At 42.8% G+C, this 22,936-nt stretch overlaps 1 protein-coding gene across 8 annotated transcripts in view; it reads left to right on the top strand.

Moving 5' to 3' along the window:
- PPP1R13B (protein phosphatase 1 regulatory subunit 13B) overlaps positions 1-22,936 on the top strand; it is a 93,131-nt gene that overhangs the window by 12,932 nt on the left and 57,263 nt on the right. For 6 of the 8 annotated variants that reach the window (XM_025197203.1, XM_025197202.1, XM_025197206.1 and 3 more), the window contains exons 2-3: positions 3,994-4,141; positions 16,305-16,424. In XM_025197203.1, the coding sequence (XP_025052988.1) occupies positions 3,994-4,141; positions 16,305-16,424 (268 nt within the window). The remainder of the gene's footprint in view (positions 1-3,993; positions 4,142-16,304; positions 16,425-22,936) is intronic. The other 2 variants (XM_025197208.1, XM_025197207.1) reach the window with 1 other exon arrangement.

The following is a 22,936-nucleotide window of genomic DNA, read 5'->3' as shown; positions in this document are numbered from 1 at the left end:
GAATGCCCAATTGCACAGCTGTGGAGTTCCTGAATCCGTGGGGATGTGATTTGAGATGTATGGGGCAGGTCCACCTCTCAAAGTGGTTTTGCTTTAAATGTTTGCAGATGGAGGCAAATGCTGTTGCATTAGTACTGTCCTTTCAGGTTTCAAGGTTGTCTTTACAACCATAAGGATTAGGACCTTCATTTTTTTTATAGATTCCAGTGCAAAATTGTAGGGCAAGTAGGTGGATTTTTGCAAGAAATTTCACAGCCCTGGAATATTGCAATCACATCTATATAAGTCAGTGTCTGTGCCTGGAGAAGCCACTTTACTTTGCCAACATGAGCTGTAGAGCAGATACAAGCATTTTTGTAATTATGCCATCCAAGTAAAAGTAGCTACATTCTGTTTACACTGCAGCTTCCATCATTGTCCCCAGTGGTGCAGGTCTGAAATGCTAGTGCACATGCAGTTACTTTGCTCTGCTATTTTGTATACCACTGCAGATTACCAACTCTGACACTGGAATGTATTGGCTGCAAAGATCTTAAGATACAATGCTTTTAGGCAGGAGGTGAAGGGGGGCTCGGGCAGCAGTACTGTAGAGGACTTAAACAAGAGGCTGAGAGCTAGGAAACTTTTTTTTCTGTTTTAATGACCTTTTATCATTTGCTTATTGTGTCATTTTGGACAAATCACTGATTTACTGTGGCTCAGTTTCTGGGTACTATCCTCCTTAGAAAATGTAGTGAGGTCTGTGAATAAAGTATTATGAACACACTTTTTGCATTTCAGCATCCATAAACACGTCTTTTTGGACCAACAGTGTTCATTAATGAGCCTCTTGAATATTATCTTGTATAATTCAGTGTATTGCCCTAAGTCTCTTTTACCTCCACTCATCATTCAGATTCTTCTCTGAAGTCACAATTATTAACTTCCTCATGGGCTGTTTTTCCCGCTTACCTTTCAAGCCCTTCTCCGAAGTCATGCTTATTTCATCATCTTTTTTTATTTGCTCACTATTTAAGCACTTCTCTGGATTTAGTTATGAACTTCCTCATAGGCTTTTCTGTCACTCATCACTATGGTATCTAGTAATTTATCTTCAAAATACTCATGTGAATTTATGGGAGAGTTTGACACTAGTTGTATAGAAGTGAAGCTGAAGCATCAACAGATGAAAATCAGAAGCGTCCACTCTTGCGGTTCCGAATGTGAGATTCCTGGGGCTTATTTTTTTTGTGTGTTTTGGATTCTGAATAGCACTACATATATTCAAGTACAGCTCTTACTGTTGCACAAACGGCTAGTTTCGTGTCCCTGGAGGCTTTTCCAATATACCTCAAGAGAGAGTCATACACATTCAGGCTGGATCCATCTCATGTTTATTGTTTGCAAACAAGTTCGACTAGGGGGCTAGTAGCCCAAAGCAGAGTCGACGCCCGGTCTTTGTCCGAGGGTCTTTTTATAGCTTATCTAAACAAAGAACCATAGCGTGTTAAGCAGTTATTGGCAGTTTCGCAATTTTACCATTATGTCTAAGTTTCCACAGGATGTCAGGGCCTTTCAAGTTAGACTCAACTTATTATGGGATAGAGGATGGCACATGCGTGTTGGGGAAGCTGTGGTAAACTCAGTGTCCTTTAGTAACCCCTTATCTTCGTGTAACCCTAGGTCATTGAACAGGTGCGATTGTGAAACTCTATGTGCAAAGCTGCCTTTAACCTATATGCAGAAGCTATTGACAAGCCATGTTGTATACAGAAGCATATTGCAAAAATAAAGTATCATGTCTAAATTTAGGCCTTATGTCTAAAATCTAACGGATTTGTACTACATTACTGACTTCAGTTGCACCTGTGAGTGTTCAGCTCTTCTGAGAATCAAACCCCATTGTCCCAAATCAGGAAAAAGTGAGGATACACAGTGACTGTAATCCCCTCCATTATTCACTACTCACCCTCCAATTCCCTCAACAAATGAGCTAGGGGTCCTACAGATAAATCTCTTCTACTGATTCATCCTCAGAGCAGAACCACTGTGTATACTGAAAGGAAAGTTCTTCTCTGGGAAAAGGTGTCTGTATGTGTAATTAAAGATTTATTGCAATGCTTATGCACAGGGGAGTCGAATTAAGGTTGCAGGCACAAGCATGAATCTGCCGGTTCCTGACTTTTGAGTGCCTGACTTCACAGCTTTCATTACAGTCTTTAACTCTGTTTGCATGTGTGGGCACACGTGTATGAGTCCATGCACATATAAGTGTATGGGCATGTGCATAATTTTCAACATTTAAATAAAAAATTAAAAAGTCATCAGTTGAAATAATATCAACATCTGCAGTGGTCATAAACAGACCTGAAACTAAAATCCATTGCATTGATCTCTGGCCCTTGAGCCAATAGAATAAGAATTGTATACTTTCCTCCTCGAGGAGGACCAGCCCTAAAAGTAAATGAGGCCCTCATTGCCTTTGCTTTCACAGGTATCTACTGACATAGATGTAGGGGGAGATTTGGGAATCTTGGGTCCTATTCTAGAATCCCAAGAGTGGTCTTATCTAGTAGATATAGATTCTTCTATCTGTTTCCTCTGAGCTCAACTCCCTCTTCCCTGCTCTTGTCTTTGTCTCAGTCCTGTCCCTCCCCTATTCCTTGCCCCTCATCCCGGTCTATTCTTCTTGGCCAGGCAGTCCCTATCTCCTGTTCCTCCAGCCCAACCCCTGTTCCTCAGTCCTGTCCCTTCTGTATCCCGGGCTTCTGGTTCCAGTCCATTCTTGCCCAGCCAGTCCCTCTTTCCTGTCCCTCCACCCCAACCCCTGCTTTTCATCTGTCTACTTACTCCACTGTTTCTCAGTGTAGCCTTCCACTGTAGGTAGACTCCTTGTCATATCTTTCTCTCTTTAGCTTAGGAACTTATGACTTCCATCACCATAGTATTTGAGTGTTTTACAATCTTTAAATCTGTTTACTGTCAGAATGAGCTGTAAGGCAGGGAACTATTATCATCTCTGCTTCTGTTGATGAGGATCTGAGTAATTGAGACAGTCATGCAGGGAATTTTTGTTCAGATGCCTTTCATCCTGGGCTAGCACTTTTTTTCTCTAGCCCTAATGTTTTCCTTGTTCTTAGTCGCAGCTTCTGTCTAGCTGGCCATAGTTTCTTCCCTGCCTTATCTCCCAGTTCCACCTTCGTTCTTTTTTCTTCCTCTTTCTTCGCTAATCTGGTTTTGTCCCTTCCGTATTTGAATTGATTGCTTCACACTTCCTGGGTGCAAGCAGGTGAGTCATGGAAGTAGAAGAGTCAGGCTTCCCATTTCTAGTCCTCCTATACTCTAGCCTGGAGTGTGAGAGCAGTCATTACAGTGAAAGTCTGGCTTCACCCCTGTAGCCTTAAATTGGAAGGAGCGTGTGCAGTTGCTCCGTGGGGAGGCTGTAGTTACCCATCTGTTCAGCACTGGGAGCTGTGAAAAGCTCAAACCAGCTGAGGGAGGGATGGACTCTTAAGAGGTTTTTAACTGTTAAGCTTTAGCAAGTCTGGTGAACATATATGCAAGCATATGCAGCCTGCAATGTTGAAAATGTATTATTTGGCCAAAATTGGATATATATGCATGAAGAGAATAAAAACTACATCCCTGATAGAAGATATGCACACCTTACCAAGTTTCAAGTCTTTTAGCCAAAGAATGGGGCCATTATGGTATTTCAAAGAAGGGGTTGCTCAGCTTTTTTGGTTTGGCTTTTTAAACAATATGGCTAGAACTTTCCTTGTTCTCAGAAACTGTTCTGAGTACAAAAAATTCTCCAAGTATTTAATCTGACAGACACACAGCATAAAAAGCTTTTAGTCCAAGTGGCTAAAATTTTGCAAATTTATTTAAAGGAACTGAAAACACGACTTATAATCGCAAGTATTGGGCACTGTAAAGGGACCCATAAAATTTTGTTGTTTCTATTCTTGCCCAACAGTGTCTTATTTATGTACCACTTTTCTTCTTTTTCAGATGATATTAACTGTGTTCCTGAGCAACAATGAACAGATTTTGACAGAAGTTCCAATTACACCAGAAACGACCTGTCGAGATGTTGTGGAGTTCTGCAAAGAACCTGGAGAAGGAAGTTGCCACTTGGCTGAAGTGTGGCGGGGAAATGGTATTTAAAAACAAAAAAGTAGTTCAGTGGGAATTTGATTAAAAATTGATGTAATTTATTAAGAGAGAAACCTGAATCTGTATGCACATGACTTCTAGTTGTACTTTTGCCTGAGAATTTGTGCAAAATAAAAGGGTCAGTTTTGATTTGTTATTCTGAGATTTATGGAAGGTCTGTCAGAAATCAAGGATAAAAATGGCCTTTATTTAAGAACTAAAATTTTAAATTATTTATTAATTGCTAAATGCTTTATGGTTGCATATGTTGTTACTTAGGAGGAAAAGATACTTGCCTTTAAGAGCATCAAAACTTATGCCATTCTTTCCTTTTTGTTCTTCTCTCTGAATTTCTCTTTGCTTTTCTTAGTCTGGCTGATCAAATAATCAGCAGTATAGTAGTTAATGCCAACATCTAAAGCATCATTGGATGTGAAACTGTCAGCAAGGTTAGTTAAAGCTGAGGGAAAGCTACGATCCTGACTTGCTGTTTCTGGCATTTGGCTGCCTTTAGACACTATTTTCCATTTTCTGCACATCCATGATGGTCTGAAACTTCCTTTTTAAAATGGAAGAGTTTTTTCACAATTGGAATATGCTGTGGCTTGTACAAATTCATAATGTGGACATGGACATAATGTGTTTGACACCATTGAAATAGGCCTAATGTCCTGTGGGTGGGATCCAGCTAAATAGGGAATCCTTTGCTTTCCAGTCATTGTTCTTATTTCAGTGTCCACAGTATCAGTCTTGAGAACTAATTTACTGTAGAATGCAGAGCACATATGAGAGAACTTCCAGGACATCCTTGGTAGCTGCTTATATGAAGGGGTTTACTTAATTGGTGGTTTTGCACTTTAGCAGAAACCGTGAAAAACAGTGTTGTCCACAGTTGTCAGGAACTATTGCATTGGCCACGATTTTCAGTGAAATCCACCTAAAAAAATAAACTAGCATATTATTCATATAATGCACTGTTTTAGAATGTCCCAATGCTTACTGCAATACAAAGACAGTACGACAGTCACTGCAGCCGGAGATCATGCGATTGAGAGTTACTGTCTGCTGGTGACATAGACTAAGTAAAGGCACCAGTCAGTGAAGTGAAAATGTTTCAGCGCCATCTTTTAAAAAGTTAAACTCAATGCCGCAGTCTAACGATAAGTGAAAAGAGATTTTAAAAAACCTAAATACATTTCAGCTCAGAATTGTGGATTGCAGTTCCCTGCAGGAACCTTACATTCAGGTGGTGGTAAATTGTTTTTGGTTTTGGGGTTTTTTTTCCAGTCATGTGATGTGACTCTGGATGTATCGAGGAAAAACTGCATTGATTGCCATTTTAGAGTTCGAATTGCATGTAAAGCGAAAGGCTTCTGCAGAGGCTGAAGGTCAGAACAAAAAACAAATTACAATGTCCTTGTTGTTTCAAAGAACCACTGAAAGCAGTTTAACAAGAGGAGAAGCTACATTCAATCTCACGGAGGCATTCACTGCTGCCAACATACCTTTGGAAAAAACTGATAACCCGAAACTAAGAGTACTTAAGCACATACCAAATGCTGGCAGTTTCCCATGTGCAAACATACTTTACCAGGATTATCTACCAGGAGTAAATGCTTTGCACATTCAGTCTACAAAATATGCCTGGCAGAATCTGAATCCATTTTGATGGTAGCAAATGAAGCAACCGATACACAGGATAGCTGTGTACTCCATGTTTTATTTGTACCTAGGAGGTGGAAAGGCAGTAACCTGCTTGTTTTTCAGACAGATGTGAGTTGAACTAGCTCTTAGTTTTTCAAGTGTAGCACAAACCAGTGAAGGCTGTTGTAAACTATGGCTTAGAATTTAGCAAGATCTCAGCATTTCTGTCTGATAATGCAATGTATATGTGCAAAGCTTTCTCCGATGTGCTCCATGGAATGATGTCCAATACAATTCATGTTACCTACAATGCACACATTCTTTGTTTAGTAAGTGATATCTGACGTACATGTTTTCCTGATGTGGATAGACTGGTTTCCTCTTTTTAAAAAAACATTCAAACATTGGCCAGACTGTAAGCTTTGATGCACGGAGTCCATTGCTAGTCCAAGCAGGTATCTAAATACAGCTATGTCACTTCTGCCAGAACTAGAGCTTACAAGGTAAAATTTGTGGTTTAACGCTGTGCATTACTATGCAAGGAATATTAAGTACTACCAGCAATTTGTGTGCAAGGAGCTTGAAATCGCACCCAGCACACAGTGCATGCTTAAACTACATGATCTGTTAAAACAGGGCAACTTTGAAGAACAAGTTAAGTTTGTGCCTGAAAATGCGATCTGGTTCATGAAGCTTTTAATGTGGTTTGAAAGGGGGGAGGTTTTGATTCAACAAACAGATGGATTTGATAAACTGGGTTGAAGATACGGCATCACAACAGCTTTCAGATTGTCAAACTGAAAACCAGCGGAGGCAAGAACTGTCCCAGGCAATAGCTCTGCAAAGTAAAATCAGTACTACAAGTACAATCAGTCACTGCCACCTTGATTTTAAACAACTGGCTACCTACTTTTTTAGTGCTATTCACATTTTTGACCCAAATCAGATGCCTTTTCTGAGTTTTAACCCTCAGCTAATTACATCAATGGCAGAAAGACTGTGGCAACGAATGTGCTGCTTACGTGAACTGTGTCGAAGCATGCCTGATGCTTTGAATGTAACTGAATTTTTTGGGCTTCTGTTTCTGATCGGTTTTCACATCTCTACAACTTGGCAAAATGCTGTTTTACAATTCCAACCAATTCAGTGGATGCAGAAACTGCGATCTCAGTATATAGACAAGTCTTCGCACTGCAGAGACGGAGGTTGTCAGCTGCAACTGCTGAGGGATGCGGCATGCTAGCATTTAACTACAGCTACTCCTCGCTTAACGTAGTTACGTTCTGGAAAAAATTGACTTTAAGCAAAATGATGTTAAGCTAATCCAGTTACGTCACAGTAGTTGCCTACAAGCAGGTGGCAGCCAAACAATGTTATAACCGAACATTGCATGACTTTAAACAAGTATGTTCTCTAATAGATCAGCAATGTAATAATGAAACAATGTTAAACGGGATGATGTTAAGTGACGGGTACCTGTTCTAAAATTAATTGTTTCTATTAAGGTTGGCATCGAAACTTTTTGTAGAATGCTACATGTAATAAATTACGATATAAGTTACACTTCATATTGTGTATTATGATAATATATTTAAATTTACATATATTTACATTTAATATTAAGGCATATAATAAATCATATGATATCATTTACTTTCTGTTGAATTTGCTATTAAATTATATGCTTTATGTCTTTGTGCTGCTATCGAGCCACGAAAATTGCTTTGTCTCGCAGCGAGATAAGCAGACCCCTGCCTATGAGACTATTTTGCTTGTTCGTGCCTTGATGAAGAGTGCAGCCATCTGGTAGTCTCAAACTTTCTCTAACGAGTTAGATGAAGAAATGATGGTCTTTTTGGATGTAGTTCATCATTTTCCAGTATGGTGGACACTTGATGTAAGAATCCAAAATTTAAGTTTCTGTATAGTAGGCTACTTCTTCTAAGAGATAAGTTAAATATTTGAACTATTTCTTCAAGCAGACATGCAACTTCTGCTATAGAACATCACCATCAAACAAATATGCATCCTTGTGGCTTTGTTAATACTTGCATGAAATCTCTTTGAATTGAAAGCAGTTTCTTTGACAAATGAAAGAAGTTTGAGACCTTTACTTCCTATTTCTGAATATTTTCTTCTCTGTTCTGTCCTGCACTACAGTAGAAGGCGAGGATAGGAGTTGCTGTCCAACTAGAATTTAAAAAAAAAAAAAAAAAAAGGCAGGAGATTCATAGATGGATAGATGACAAGATATTTTTATTTCTGCCATCTAATTTAGGGAAAACGAGAATTCTTACAGCATTTTCCCCACTCCTGCAGCTGTGGAAACAGCTATGTATTATTAACAGGTAGAAAATATGGAATGTGTGCTCTGTGCTTTTTTTTGTCTCCCTGACAAGAAATTTACCTCATGCTTTGTGTGTGTTCCTAAAATTATAGAGTACTTTCAGATACTCTGCCTTGTTGGTTTCCTATTCTAAGTGTAAAGCAGTGGTGCTTAACCTTTTGGCTTTGCAACCAGATAAGTGGTATGGGGTCAGTTTGTGGGCTGGATCAAATCCCATGCAGCCTCAGCCAGCCCCTGAGTGCTGGATGGGGCCCCGGGCTACTCTTGTGTACCTGCCTGGTCTAGCACGCAGGGCCACACTGTCTGGCCTGCAGGGCTCCCCATGGGTCCAGATATTTGGCAGCAGAGAAGCAGCCAAATTCTTTCTCTCCATTATCAGCATGCTATATTTAATACATAAATATATTAAAACTTATAAACTGCATACAGAGAACACTAATATTGAAGTTGCAAAAGCAAACACTCAAAGGTTAAGAAATGCCAGAATTTAAATTGCGTTTGCAATATTAATTCATCCCTCTTGTGTTTATATATTATGATAAAATTAGAATAGAATCTAAAACTTCACAGCTAAAATTGCCAGCAAGTCCCTGAGCATATATACATTGCAATTTTTTTTAATGGATTTAGAGTTTTATAACTTGGCCAAATTTTGAGCTGTGATGAAAAAGACTACCCTCCTCCTTTTCCTCCCCTCCCCCCCCCTTGCTACTTCACCTGATTTGCCAGATTTCAACTTCCTGCCCCAACACGCAAGGGAGCAAGAACTTCTTGATCAAACAATTGTAAGACTTATTTTAGCATGGCAGAACTTAATGCTGGTTCTAAGAAATTTCTGAACTGTTCTGGTTGAAACTTAAAAAATAATTCACCTTGTGGCATGCAGCTGGCAAAGCATTTTTCCATTTACTGGAGAACCAGTAGAAAATAAAAGGGCCAGTTTTGATTTACTAACCTGGGATTGGTGGAATGTCTGTCAAAAATCAAGGACAGAACATGGCCGTTATGTAATAACTAAACTTTTAAGTTATTTATTATATGCATAAATGCTTCATGGTCACATGTGTTGTTGCACCAGTAAAAAATAAGTGGCTGAGGCAAGCTTTAAACCCTGAGGGAGGTGGAAATAGATGTTTAACTTACATGCCTTTTTTAAATTGTGTTATAATGCCTTGGTTTCCTGTTCCTCCCATGTTTTCTGAATCTGGTACCTATCTAATCTGGGCAGCACAAACACTACTTCATTTTACTTTCAAGGCCTGTCTCTGTTTTGTTTTTTTTCTCTCTCTCTGTCCTTGTTTCCTGCATTTGCTTTAGTGTAGATTATCCCAAATTCCTTCCCCATCAGCCATCTTCCTTCTCATGCTTATGCCTTCCCTCCTCCCCAAACTCTTAACAGTTTTACTTCTCACCAAACCAGTACAATGAGCCTTGAGTGTCTAGTCCATTGACCTAAAAAAGTATGAAAGTGAGCTTCAGGTTTATTTTGGAAACTCCTTTTTTTATTAAGCTTCTCAGAAATCTTTACCCTTGAGTGAGATTATCATGCAAAATTGTATTTTGTTTGGGAGAAAAAAGAGTGTGTGTGTGTGTGTAGCTGAGAATACAGGCCCTGGTTCTGTTAACTCCTATTTGGAGGCAAAACATTTTGACTTTAGTCAGGAAGGCATCCCCTTTGCAGAACTAGGGCCTTGGTTTGTAATGGGAAACTAGTTTCAGCTTTTAACTTCAGAGCATCTACCATTGTTCCAAAATTAGCAGATAGTTGTTCTGGGTCAGAACATCAATTCCTCAGTACTTCTGCATTAAAAAAAAATGGTTAGGTCAGGTTATTTTTTCTACTTCCTAGCATCCCAACCAAATACTTTGTCTACTTTGTCCATTGCAGGCATTTACAGCACAAGTCTCTTATGAAATTGCCTATTGAGCTGCCCAGATTTCAGTGTACTTGCAGTCCTAGCTAACTTCAGGAGTAGTAAAACCTAGCAATCAGCTTTTTAAACTTATTTTTAAAGAGTAATTCTGGTAAGCCACTGTCTTTGCAACAGTGAGCACAGACTTGGCTTGCTACTTTTGGGATTTAGGGACAAGAAAAACAAAGGTATTGGTATCTAAAACGGAATGTGATTTTTAGATGAGATAAATAGCATGATTGAAATTCTCTTCTCTTCCTATATAGTGGCCAAAGTTAGGTACAGCTAAATTGGGCATAATTAGTATGTATAGAATATATCTTGTAAAGTGTTCCTTAATTAAAATTAGGAAGAGAATGTGTAAAGGAAATGGTAAACAGATTAAATGGTGTCTAGGCTAGGTAGGATTTTTTTCTGGAAATGATTTGGCCAGTTTTCGAAAACTGTAATAACAAATGTAACATGAACCCCAAAAGTACATGGATGCTTTAAGAAAAGGAGTAGTAGATTTCTTTTTAAGGTTATTTTTCTAAGAAGGCAATTTCTAAAATACATATTTTTGAACTTTTCTATATTAGCTTAGCAGTCACTGAACTTTATATTTTATTGTCTCCTCCCTAACTTTTTGTATTAGACAAGAGGGTAAAATGTGGACATCATTAATGTTAAGGTTCAGTTATTTCATTGGTTTCTTCTACCTAACCCTGTTTTGTTTCCCTTTTTAAAGCCTATTTCCTCCCCCATTTCTGTGTGCGTGCTCCCCCCCCAATTTGTTATGTTCTGGAATGCTAGCTTTTGGCCCCCCTGGTAGATTTTCTCTGACTGCATAGCCTACTATGCTAACTACTGAGGATCTCAAGCATGTCATTAGAGGTGCAGAGGCAGTATTTAGGCTGAAATGGCAAGAGAGCCGGACAGCAATTAGTTTTTCTTCCTTGCCCCAGGGAATATGTGATAGTTTCTTCTGTTCCTGAACAGTTCATTTTAAATCATGAATAATGGTGGCATCTGCCTAATATCATAAACATGGTAGATGCTTGCTATATTTTAGCCTGATTTCAGTATTTGGGTGGACACCGTTTATAACCCTGGTGGGAAGGACATAAGGGAAGACGGCTGCTGATAGGACTTTCTTCTAGGGAATCCTTCAAAGTGACAGACAAGCTACAATTGCAAAGAGAAAGCAATATATATTTTTTAACAACTACTAAGCTATGACCAAGATACTTTGAGGTGCTGTTCTGAATGCTTGGTGGAGGTAGCTATGGCCAATTAGTGAATAAGCATACATCCTAGAGCAGGCGTGCTCAGCCTCCGACCTGCAGAGCCATTGCATCTGGCTTGCAAGGATCCCAGTGGGTTGGGATATTTGGTAGTAGGGGTGTGGTAGCAATTTAATGCATCCACCCTCCCCACTGCCAAATTCCTAAATCCCAAACCCCGCAGGGCTTGTCATTAGGGCTAAACCACACCCTCTCTCCTCCCATGGCCAGATCAGGGCCAGGCCATAACCCCTCTCCCTATGGGGCAAAGTTCAGAGGGCTGGACCATGTCCCCTCCCCCCTGTGGGGCCCTGTTGGAGCCAGGTCACAACCCCTCCCATCCCCATAGGGCTGGGTCAAGTCCCCATCCCCCGCAGGGTGGGTTGGGGCCAGGCTGCCTCACATCCACCTCTGTGCAGCCAGATAGGGCCTGCTGCACATGTGCGACATGCCAGATCAGACCACCAGCCATATCCGACTCGCAGACAGACTGGGCACTACCCGTCCATCCCACTGAGGAAAAAGGTTGAGTACCAGTGTCCTAGAAGAATGCTTGAGACTATAAATTAAATTAAAGCAATTTTGTCCATCCCTGGCCATGTCTGAAGTAGCTGGATAAGATGTATCAACCACCCACAATACTGCCAGATGCCATAATTCTGACTAATGTTCTTTTGGTTGTTTGCATGCCACTGGTCTGCCAGAAGTCTTAGTGTTGTAGTCGTGGAAGAAGTAAAGTGGATTTTTTTTTTTTTTTTTACTATGACTCAGAAAGCATAACACAGTGACAAAGATACCTTTCCAGTGGCTAGAAGAAACCATATAGCAGCTTCACTCTAATTTTTTTCTCTCATTCTCTGAATGTTGGACATAAGGCTAAATCTAGAGTGCCAACTCCAGTTTGCAGACCTTTAGATCCCTTTAAAAGGGCTTTTTGGAAGAAAAAGAATGTTTCTTCAACTTCTCTTTCTAATGTAGATTTCAGCTGGGACATGTCACCTCTGTGTGATTTACAGAAAAAAAATGAAGAGCAATTTAGGAGAAACAAGTGTGAAGGGCCTTAGCCTCAGATTTGCTCTACAGAGTTTACCAGCTTCTGAGGAGGAAGCCTCTGCTCAGTAAATGTCTGGGAAATACTTTTTTCCCCCCTCCAGAATATTTTGAACCATTTTTGCTATTAGAAATGCAAGACAAAGTTCATCCAAGTTCAAGAAAAAAAATTGAAAAAGAAAATCACCTGTTGCTCACATTTGTTGAGCTAAATTTGGGAATAATCTGATTGAATTTATCAAAAAAAATTAAGATTATGCTGCCCAGATACTTAAAGGTGCTAAAAGATATAGCAATGGCACACAAACCTTTAAGACTAGGGACAGAAGTTACACACACACACAAATCAGTTTAAGTGATCAGAAACCAGTTTAAACCTGTAACAGAACAGAAGTTCAGTGCACATAAACCGCTTTCAAAATGGCCAAAACTGGTTTCCAATAAATCTGGTTGAATGTAGTATCAGACTTAACTGATGTGGCTCAAACTGGTTTATGAAACCTCTGTCCCAGACCCCTTCCTGGTTCGTTAACTCAGTCCACCAGCATCCCAGGAGGCTTTGCTGCCCTGGGCTAGGCTGTGCTGTCAGCTCCATGGAGCAGGGTTGGCTGGATGTCCCTCTGCTCCTTAGCCAAAGCACTACCACTGCTCTGGCTGGCGGAGAACGGGGTAGGGGTGGGAAGCCCGGGTCTGGGCTGTAGCTGGGTCTGCCTGGCAGGGGAGCAGCAGCCCCCGTCAGGCTTTTCCCTGCTTGTTGCTTGAGTGGGAGAAGCAGGGTATGGCCAGACGCTAGCCCCTGGCCAGCCACTATGGTGACGAGGAGAAGCGGGGTTTAAACCCTTTCTTCCACTGGCATGGGACCCCAGCTGGGGTCTGCTTGGCAGGGGTGCAGCAGCTCCTGCAGAGCTTTTAAAATCACTACCTCATCCTGCACAGACCCTAGCCAAGGTGTCTCTGGGAGGGGCAGGGGGAAGTAGCCCCTGCCAGGCTTTTCTTTGTTCAAGCAGAGGTGGCAAGGGTGTGGCCAGATGTTGCCCCCCCCGCCTCAGCATGCTGACCCGGGGCTGGCATCTGACCATGCCCCTGTCCTTTTTGCTCAAGCAGCATATGGGGAAAAGCCTAGCAGAGGCTGCCACACCCCTGCCAAGCAGATCCCAGCTGAGGTCCCGTGCAGATGGGGGAGAGGGTTAAAACCCCTATCCCCTCTGCCTCAGTATACCAGGCTGGGCTGGGGTCCAGCGGGGAACAGGACAAAAGCCTGACAGAAGCCGCTTCCTCCTTCGCCTCCCAGAGATACCCTGGCTGGGGTCTGTGCAGGCCAGGGTCGGGGTTTAAATCCCCCCAATCATACTCAGCAGCCTGCTGGGGCCTGGTCACGTGCCACCCACCTCAGCTCAAGCAGGGAGGGGGGAAAAGCTTGGAGGGCTTCTCTCCTAGCTTCCCTCCAGCCTTCCGGCCACTGCCAAAGGGAAGGGAGGGCTCACTCTAGTGCCCCCCAGCTTCAGGCCTGAGCTACTGCAGGCATGTGCCTGCATTTCCGGAATCAAAAGTGAATGTCTGTTCCCTTGCTTCTCCATTTAATCTACGCAGTTTAGGTTAATGTGCAAAGATTGATTCAGCCTCGGACTTTTTGATTGTGCTTAGCCTAAAAGTTAGTGCCCACAATCAGTCGTTTAAGGTTGAGTTGTCCCAGCCTATTTGCCAGCCATCCTCTCTGTGCTGTAACTTTTAACTTTATTTTTCCTATGTTGTACCTTGTATAATACAAGTAAATTTTGATGGGTTTCCCCCACACTTTTTTCGCTATGTTAGATTTATTTTCTTAACTCTCTTTTTTAATTTTGAGAAGGGAAAATGTTTGACTGCTTGTTATGGTCATTTGGAATAACAGTACTTAAGGTATGAGGACTTTTATTCTTCTTCTAAAAACTGAGCATCTGTGGATTTTACAGTTCAGTTAGCCCAGGAAATATAAGAATAAAGACTTTTCTTGAATTTAGTATATTTTATGTACCCTCTTTGAGTTTTCACACGTGTTCTCTCTTCTCAGGCTGTTTTTCTTCAAAATTTAAGGCTTTTAAATTCAGTTGACAGATAGTTAGGTGTTTGTCATTTTGGAAAGTTGTGTTCTTCCTGGTAATTCTGCCACATTGAACCAGATTCATTTTTTTGATACCTCTAAAGTATTATTTAAGAAATGTTTCAAGGCTTATTTTTCCTAATATTATGGTTGTCTCAGAGTTGGAGGTTGCCGTTTTACTTTTAATGTGTGAGGAAGTGTTTAAAAAGATCCCTGAGATACTTAGTGCTTTAAAGTCAACAGAAAAGAATTTGGACTTTGCATGCAGTTTCTAGATAAAATCCACTAAACCGGTAGGACATGTTTACCCTGCCGAGTACTGTGTATTGTAGAGAGAAGCAAGCTAGCTTGAGAAACAGTAACGATCTAGCCGTGCAAGCATAGAGATCAGTATGGGGCTAATTGAAATTGTTTCTTGATGAATATTTATTAGATTAGGAAAATATTAGTTTAATTTGCATTTCTTTTATTGCCAGAGAGTGTCCAAACAAAATGCTTAGATGAAAATGATAACCTGAACTCTAATTTCAAACCTGGTTTCTTATTCTGTTTTCCCTGTTCCTACTTCATTTAGCAGGTATTCTGGCCAGCCTGTTTTTTGCAACTGCTTTCCAAATAGTCTTTGGGGGAGTGGTCAGCATTTGGCTGGTAGAGGACAAAAGGTAGATCAGAGGCATGCCACTCCTTGAGGAAAAGTGTTTTTAATCTGAAATACTTGAAATAATCCAACAATAACAAAACAAACTACATTTATCTAAAACACAGTTTATCTATAGAGGGAAATCTAGAAGCTTAATCTTACTGGTTATTTTCAATGTGTAGCCATACCTGGTGGGAACTTTGTTTGTTTTAATAAATAAGAATTTTGTCCTTACATTTTACATGGAGTTTTAAAATCCAGTGCCTTTCCTGATGACTGAAATGCATTATTGGTTTCTTCTTGTATACATATTCCTTACATTTCTGGCTGTTTATTTTTAGGAAAGTGACAGCCTTTTGTGAAGTAAGGTTTTTAAACATTAAAGTTCAGGTTGAAAAACTGATGAAGGTATAATCTGAATATACTAGATTTTAAAAAAATCACCAGTTTGGAATTTACAATAAGCTTCTCTCTCCTTCCTCCTCCATTAATATTTTTTGGCTAATAACATAACAGGCCTTAAAGAAATACCCTAATTTTAATTAAGTGACGTTATAGCTATAGGATATTGTGCTTTTATTTCTTTGTTTAAGACTTAGTTGTAATGTTGCATAGAATTTACTTTGATTTATTCTGTTTTCCCAATAATTGTAATCCAGTATTAGTCTATATATTAGTGGCTAATAGTGTATAATCTCCTGTTGTGGAGTGGGAACATGCAGCCAGATTCTTAGGGGTGAAATATCAAATGATTATATATCATTTTAGACTAGGGATTTCACTCCAAGCCTTATATAGCACTTTTGGTAATGGAACAAAAAAAACCCGGCTGGTAATTAAAATAAATAAATAAATAAGAAAAAAAAAAAGAAAGGAGCAGAGTTGAACACTTCAGCTGTCTGAGAGAGTGCTGGTGATGAAGAATTTCTGACATGATTTAAATATGCATACAGCAAGATTATAAACTTTGAAATGTTCTGGATGGTAGGCAGTTAGTTGCATTGCATGAATAGTGTAATTTTTAAATATCGTGTTTTATTTTTTATTGGTTTCTATTTGACTTTACATGTAAAAAACCCTAAAAAATCAGGTTTGAAGTACCAAGAAAGACATACCCTCATTTTACAAATAAATTGAAATCTCTGTAAACTTCTGTTTACTTTGCTTAATGTTGATCATGCTAACTTGCAAGATATTGCTGGAATCGGACAATTTTGTTCTACGTTTTCAGAACGCCCCATACCCTTTGATCATATGATGTATGACCATCTACAGAAATGGGGACCTAGAAGAGAAGAGGTGAAATTTTTCCTTCGGCATGAGGAATCTCCAACTGAAAGCAATGAACAAGGTAAGTTATCTACTTAGCAGTACTTTCAGTGGCTGCTGTAACTTGCAACATGGCAAAGCTTTTGTGGTGGTCATTCACAGAGTCTATAGATGCACATTTAGTACATTTTAAAAATGTGTTGCCAAAAGTGTTAGTTGAGCATGTCTTTGAAAGCATTACTTGAACTACTAACTTCTTACTCCTGTACTGCTTGAATATTGGATAGTATATTATGTATGTATCTATGTACTTAATGCTTCTCCATGGTTTTAATGCTGAATGTAGTAAATCAGCAAAGAATGCATGTCCTCCCTTTTTCTTAGGATAACTTTGGCTTAGCTGCATTCTAAGAATCCCCTTTACATGCCTACAGTAGCTTTGAGGGAATCATTGATTGCCTTTTGATTTATCGTCTGTGATATATTTATTTTTAGTGTTCAGCATTCTTAACTAATGGTAAAACAAAACTCTGGATTTCAAACTCTTCCATCTGTTTAAGGCTTGTAAATTGCAGGAGTATCAGGCTGCAGATTTTTTTTTTTAATTCTGTTTGTTTTTTTAGTGACTGATTTGTGATGGGCTTTTCCATTTTCTATTAGAGTGGCAGTGTGTTGTAAAATTACCATTTGAATTCTCTAAACTTACTATTGAACTTATAAATTCTGAATGATTCATTATATAGCAAGATATACCTTTTAGATGTAATTCAAGAAAAGAACCCCAAAATTGAGAGAGGTTGTTTCTTGAGGTGAGGGTAGGGAAGAAAATTACAGAAAAATATCAGCTTTTAGTTTAAGATGAATGATTGTATTAAAGTGAAAAGTGACATTTGTTGTATGAAAATGTTAATATTCTCTCTCAAGCAAATGGAGCTAGCAAACTGTCTGCAGTCAGTTATTCAAGTATGCACCTGAGCAGTTTGAGACTCATCCCCAGCAAGCACCGCATGCAGCACAGGAATAACTGGCATGGCATGTGGGGCAATGGGGCAGCACTAACGGCTGGAGTATGGGGCTCTGCAGGCCAGATCCAGCCCACAGGCTGTATATTTAACACCCTGGCTTTAAAACACCTCTTAAGAGGGTGCCCATTAAGAACAATATTGTATTTACTCACATACCACGTGCATCTTTTCCCCCAAAAATTAGCCTTCTAAAATTCTGGGGGGTTTCATAGATTTCATAGACATTAGGGCTGGAAGGGACCTTGGAAGATCATCGAGTCCACTCCCCTGCCCCAGGGGCAGGAAGTCAGCTGGGGTCACAGGATCCCAGCAAGATAAATGTCCAATTGACTCTTAAAGGAGTCCAGAGCAGGTGCTTGCACCACCTCTGGTGGCAGTCTATTCCAGACCGTGGGGGCTCAGACAGTAAAGAAGTTCTTCCTTATGTCCAGTCTGAAACGGTTTTGGAGGAGTTTGTGACCGTTTGACCTTGTCATCCCATGAGGTGCTCTGGTAAACAGGCATTCCCCCAGATCCTGGTGAACACCCCAATAAACTTATAGGTGGCCACCAGGTCCCCCCTGAGCCTGAGCTTTTCAAGGCTGAAGAGTCCCATAGCTCTCAGCCTCTCATCATAAAGCCTGTTTTCCTGCCCTTTGATTATGTACATGGCTCTCCTCTGGACCCTCTCAAGCTTCTCCACATCCTTTTTAAATTGTGGAGCCCAGGATTGGATGCAGTACTCCAGCTGCGGCCTCACCAAGGCTGAGTACAGAGGGAGGATGACATCCTGGGATTTACAAGAGAAGCATCTGTGGTTGCAAGCCAGAGTTTTGCTTGCTTTGCCGGCTGCAACATCACATTGGTGGCTTATATTCATCTTGTGGTCAATCATGACCCCCAAGTCCCTTTCAGCCATAGTGCTAGCAAACGTAGCACTGCCAAGCCTATAAGCATGCTATGGGTTTTTTTCCCCCAAGGTGGAGTACCTTGCACTTTTCGGTGTTAAAGGCCATCAGGTTTTCATCCGCCCGTTTTCCAGCCTGTTAAGGTCGGCCTGGATCACCATCTTGTCCTTGGGTGTGGACGCTTTACCCCAAAGTTTGGTGTCATCAGTGAACTTGGCCAGTCCGCTTCTGATACCAATGTCCACATCATTGATAAAGAGTATAGGCCGAAGGACAGAGCCTTGGGAGACACCACTGGTCATGGTGCACCACAATGATTGACTTCCGTCAACTACTACTCTCTGGGTCCGACCTCGGTGCCAGTTCCCCAGCCAGCGGACTGTAATGTAGCCGAGGCTGCAGTTGGCCAGTTTTTCTATGAGACTATCGTGGGATACCAGATCGAAAGCTTTTTTAAAATCAAGATATATGACGTCACTCTCTTCTCCCTTGTCCAGGTGATATGTCATCTGGTTGTAGAAGGAAATGAGATTGGTCAGGCAAGACCTACCTGCCACAAACCTGTGCTGGCTATCCCTCAGGATGTTGCCTTCAGTCAGTTTGTCAAGAATGGGCTCTTTGATTTTTTGTTTTCAAGATCTTCCCTGGGATAGACGTCAGGCTGATGGACCTTTAGTTCCCCAGATCTACTTTCCTCCCCTTCTTGAAGATTGGCACCACATCGGCCTTCTTCCAATCTTCGGGCACTTTGCCTGAGCACCACAAGTTCTTGAAGATCCATGCTAGTGGCAGAGCTATGATGCTTGCCAGCTCCTTAAGTACCCTGAGGTGGAGGCCATCTCTTCCCAGCAGCTCACTGCCTCTCTCACCAAAGAGCGGACTGTGATCATGGAAGCTGAAGCCTTCACAATGACACGAGCACTGCAGTCTTTGGTTGACTAACTCAATCCATCTCTCCCTCCTCAGCCCATGACTCACAACCGGGAGGAGCGAGGAAAAGACCACCTGCACCCCCAACCCCCTAAGCCCCAGAGCCCTGTAGTCTCTCATGACCCGGCTGGGATTGCTCCAAGCCATGTTGTTTGTGCCCACATGGATAAGAAGCATAGGGTAGTGGTCGGAGGGCTGGAGAATCTTTAGGATCCTCTCGGTTATGTCCCAGATGCGGGCTCCTGGGCTAAGGGGTTGGGTCGGCAAATTGCCTCCTCAGTCCCCCTCAGGAAGGTGTCTCCCATGACGACCACTCTGCATTTTGTCTTAGGGAGAGTAGGGATGGGTAATCCTCCCTTGCCTGCAGGAGCTGGCATCTCTGAAGGCTCTACTGGGGCTGCAAGAAGTTTGTACCTGTTGCGAAGCTCTGGAGGGGAGGGGACCTTGGTGCAGCAGGCCTTGGTCTAACCCCCTGGCTGGACAGTATGGGAGATCCCCGAGTCCTCCCTTGTCCTGGAAGGTGACCTTGGTCTACCCTCTGCCTCCAGGGGGTGAAGGTCCTGGCAGTAGGAGTGGGGAAGCTTATTTTTATGCCCAGAACAGAAGTATGGAGATGCTGTAAGACAGCTGCTATCACTTTTCCTTCTCTTCCCTCCAGCAGCCAGATAGAAGGAGGGGCAGATCTAGGAAAGATGCAGTAATGTGGTTGCACCCAGTTTTCACTCCTGCTCCACTCAAAGTTTAAAATGGTGGTTTGTCAAGATTGAGAAGAGGTGGTTCTCCTTGTTAGACTTGAGGCACCCCTCAGAAAATGCCAATTCATAGTTTTTACATGTTTTGTTTTACCTGTAGAAAAATAATAGAGCAATTCTTCTGGTGTAAAGAACTCAAAGACCACAGCAGGTCAGAAAGTTTTGATTTTATGGATTACTATTTGAAATCTCTGGGTTTATTTTGTGCATCCTTATCTACTGTAGGCATGTAAAGGGGATCCTTAGAATCTTTAAAATTACACCTAAAAGTGCTAACATTATGTGGCACCCTTAAAAGGATCTCATGGCACCCGAGAATTACTGGCTTAAGCCGTGGCATTCTACTCAGGCAGCCTGGAGGGAATCAATCGACTTCATGGCTCATTATAATCTATCTGATTCCTGCTAATCTCTTTTTTTACCCCATAGGTGTTAACGACTCTTTCTCTATCTCAAGCAGTTTTACCATTCTACTAATCAAGCTATCCCTTCTTTGGCAGTTTGGCTGTCTGTTAGCTGTTCCTGGTTTCTCTTCTGTTTCACAGCCGTGCAGACTTTTTTTAGCTTTTGTCCAAATTCTAGATCCTCCCATAGAGTCCAGTCTTTAGCAATAGCTACAGTTTCAGCTTTTGGCTGAGGAGCCAGAAGCTACTGACAGGTCAGCTGTGAAAATTAAAACTATCTTTTCTTGGAGAAGGAGAAGGGAAAGTGAACAAGCTAAAGATTAGGTGATGTTCTTGTTCTACACAGCCATAACCATGGACATACTCAGGATTTTGGAAAACGGGGGTGTCAGAGCAGCCATCAATGCTGTAGGGGTGACTGCACCCCTTGCTTCCAGCTCCCCACGTCCACCCAACTGGGGGGCATACCTGACTGTGCACTTGGGTAAGAATCTTCCCTCCCTGCCCCTGCCCCCCCACCTGCTGCTGTTGCTGTCCCTGGCTGCTCTGGGGATAGGAGGCTGACAGAGCTGCTTCTGTCCTGCTTCAGAGAACACTGTGGGGCGGGATGGGGACTGGGACGGACAGGACCGGGAAGGGGACTGCCATTTCTGTCCTTGGCTGAGCCCGGCTACCTGCAGAATCTGACTGAAGCAGACAGGAGTGACTGTACGCCTCCCCCATTCCTGGTCAGCAGGAGCAGAGGGGTGGGAAGCGTGCGGGAATGGGAGGGGACTGGATATTAGGGCTGTGCAAAGCTTCAGTAGTCGATTCGATTCGGAGGAGATTTGGCCCAATTCGGCAGCCAAATCTCTGAATCCGAATTGAATCAGGAGACCCATTAAAAGGTCTGAATCAAATTGGAAGCCTCTGAATCAATTTGGGGAGATTTGGAAGACTTGCAGCAAACAGACGCTGAGAAGAGAGAAGGGGATGGGGGAATCTGCCATATGTGGAAAAGGCTGATGGGGGCGGGGTGGGGAGGAAAACTGCTCTGATATTGACATCTGTAGCTGTCCATCGACTGTGATCTTGTTCCGAGTTCCCTTGCAGTCACAGTGCTCTGGGGGAGGGACATAGAAACAGCATATAAAGCTGTGTCTGAAGTGATCTGTGCCTGTTGTGTGCTGCCTCTCTTGGAGCAGCAGCGTCTGAAAGGCTCTGGCTTGCTAGCTTGTCTCTTGCTAGCTAGTCTCTCTTTTTGTAAATTATATCCAATCCTTTCCTACTTACCCTTGCCAACAATCCCTATTGTTATCCTTGTCCATTCCTTTCAACTTATTCTTCCGCCACAATCCTCTTATTTGTTCTTGTTAATCTGTCTTGATTCTTCCCCCCCACCAAAAGAAATCTGTGTTTTCCCTGACAGTGTGTCATCACCAGGGATCCTGGTTTTCTCAGATTAAAAATTACAAATTCTCTGATTTTAAAAACACAAAATACATGATAAAAATTAAGGCCCCCCCAGCTCCCCCCCAGTGCTGCTGGTGCCCCGCCATCCCCCCCACAGTGTCAGCAGTCCTCCTGATGCCCCTCACAACAGCCCCTCAGGCCCACAGACAACTGACACCCACCCCAGCAGGTAAGTGTGTTGGGGGAAGGGGCAGGGCAGCGCGTGGGAAAGGGAAGGTGCTGGCGGCGTAGATCAAGAAGTGGGGGAGTGTGCCCCTGTGCCCACCCCCATGAGCAGAGCCAGGGGGTGAGGGCAAGGGTGCCACTCTGTGGGCCACACACATGCCGGCTGGCCGGACAGGAGGGTTGCACATGCTGGCCACCACCGCAACTCTGCCACTGTACCCTGCACTACCATCCCAAGAACACCTGCATGGCTTTGTGGGCAAGTGGCACAGGGCGTTGCAGTAGCAGCAGCAGCAGCAGTGCAGTGGCAATCACCGTGTGTGGGTCACATACATGCCGCCCAGCTGGGGGGTGAAAAGGGGGGCTTGCATGCAGGGGAATGCCCTGCACCTGGCTGCATGGCTCTGCGGTGGTGTGGGGTGGTGGTGGCTACATGCAGGGTTGTGAGGGCTTTGTGGGCAAGCGCTGCCACCACAGAGCCCTTTGCCTCTGGATCGTAGAGGTAAGTGGGGCTTGGGGGCTGTGGGGCAAGGCTGGGGAAGATGGTTGGGGGCTGAGGGAGTGGTGGGTGCTGCCGGCCCCAGGCGGCACATCTCAGCTGGGAGCAGGGCCAGGGGATGAGGACACGGTGCCCCTTTGTGGGGGGGCTTTGCGGGCAAGCGATGCAGGGTGCAGTGTGGTGGTGCCCACCACGTGCGGGCCACACACATGCTGTCCAGCCACCTGCCCAGGGAAGGGGGAGAGGGAGGCTGGCATGCGGCCGGAGCACAGCTCTGTGGCTGGCTCTGCAGTCACAGCGAGGGATGGGGGCAGCTTGCACACGGCGGCTGCTGCTGCTTACCTGGAGGCCTGTGATGGTGGTGATGGCCACTGCCTACAAAACCTCCCGCTGCTGCCACGGAGCCATGCTCAGAGCTGTGCAGCCAGCCGCCGGGCAGCAGTGGCAATGTGGTGGCCAGGCAGCATGCAGCCCTTCCCA

The sequence above is a fragment of the Alligator sinensis genome, unplaced genomic scaffold (assembly GCF_000455745.1).
Source record: "Alligator sinensis unplaced genomic scaffold, ASM45574v1 scaffold85_1, whole genome shotgun sequence".
NCBI lineage: Eukaryota > Metazoa > Chordata > Crocodylia > Alligatoridae > Alligator > Alligator sinensis.
This window is presented reverse-complemented; position numbering and strand designations above follow the sequence as displayed.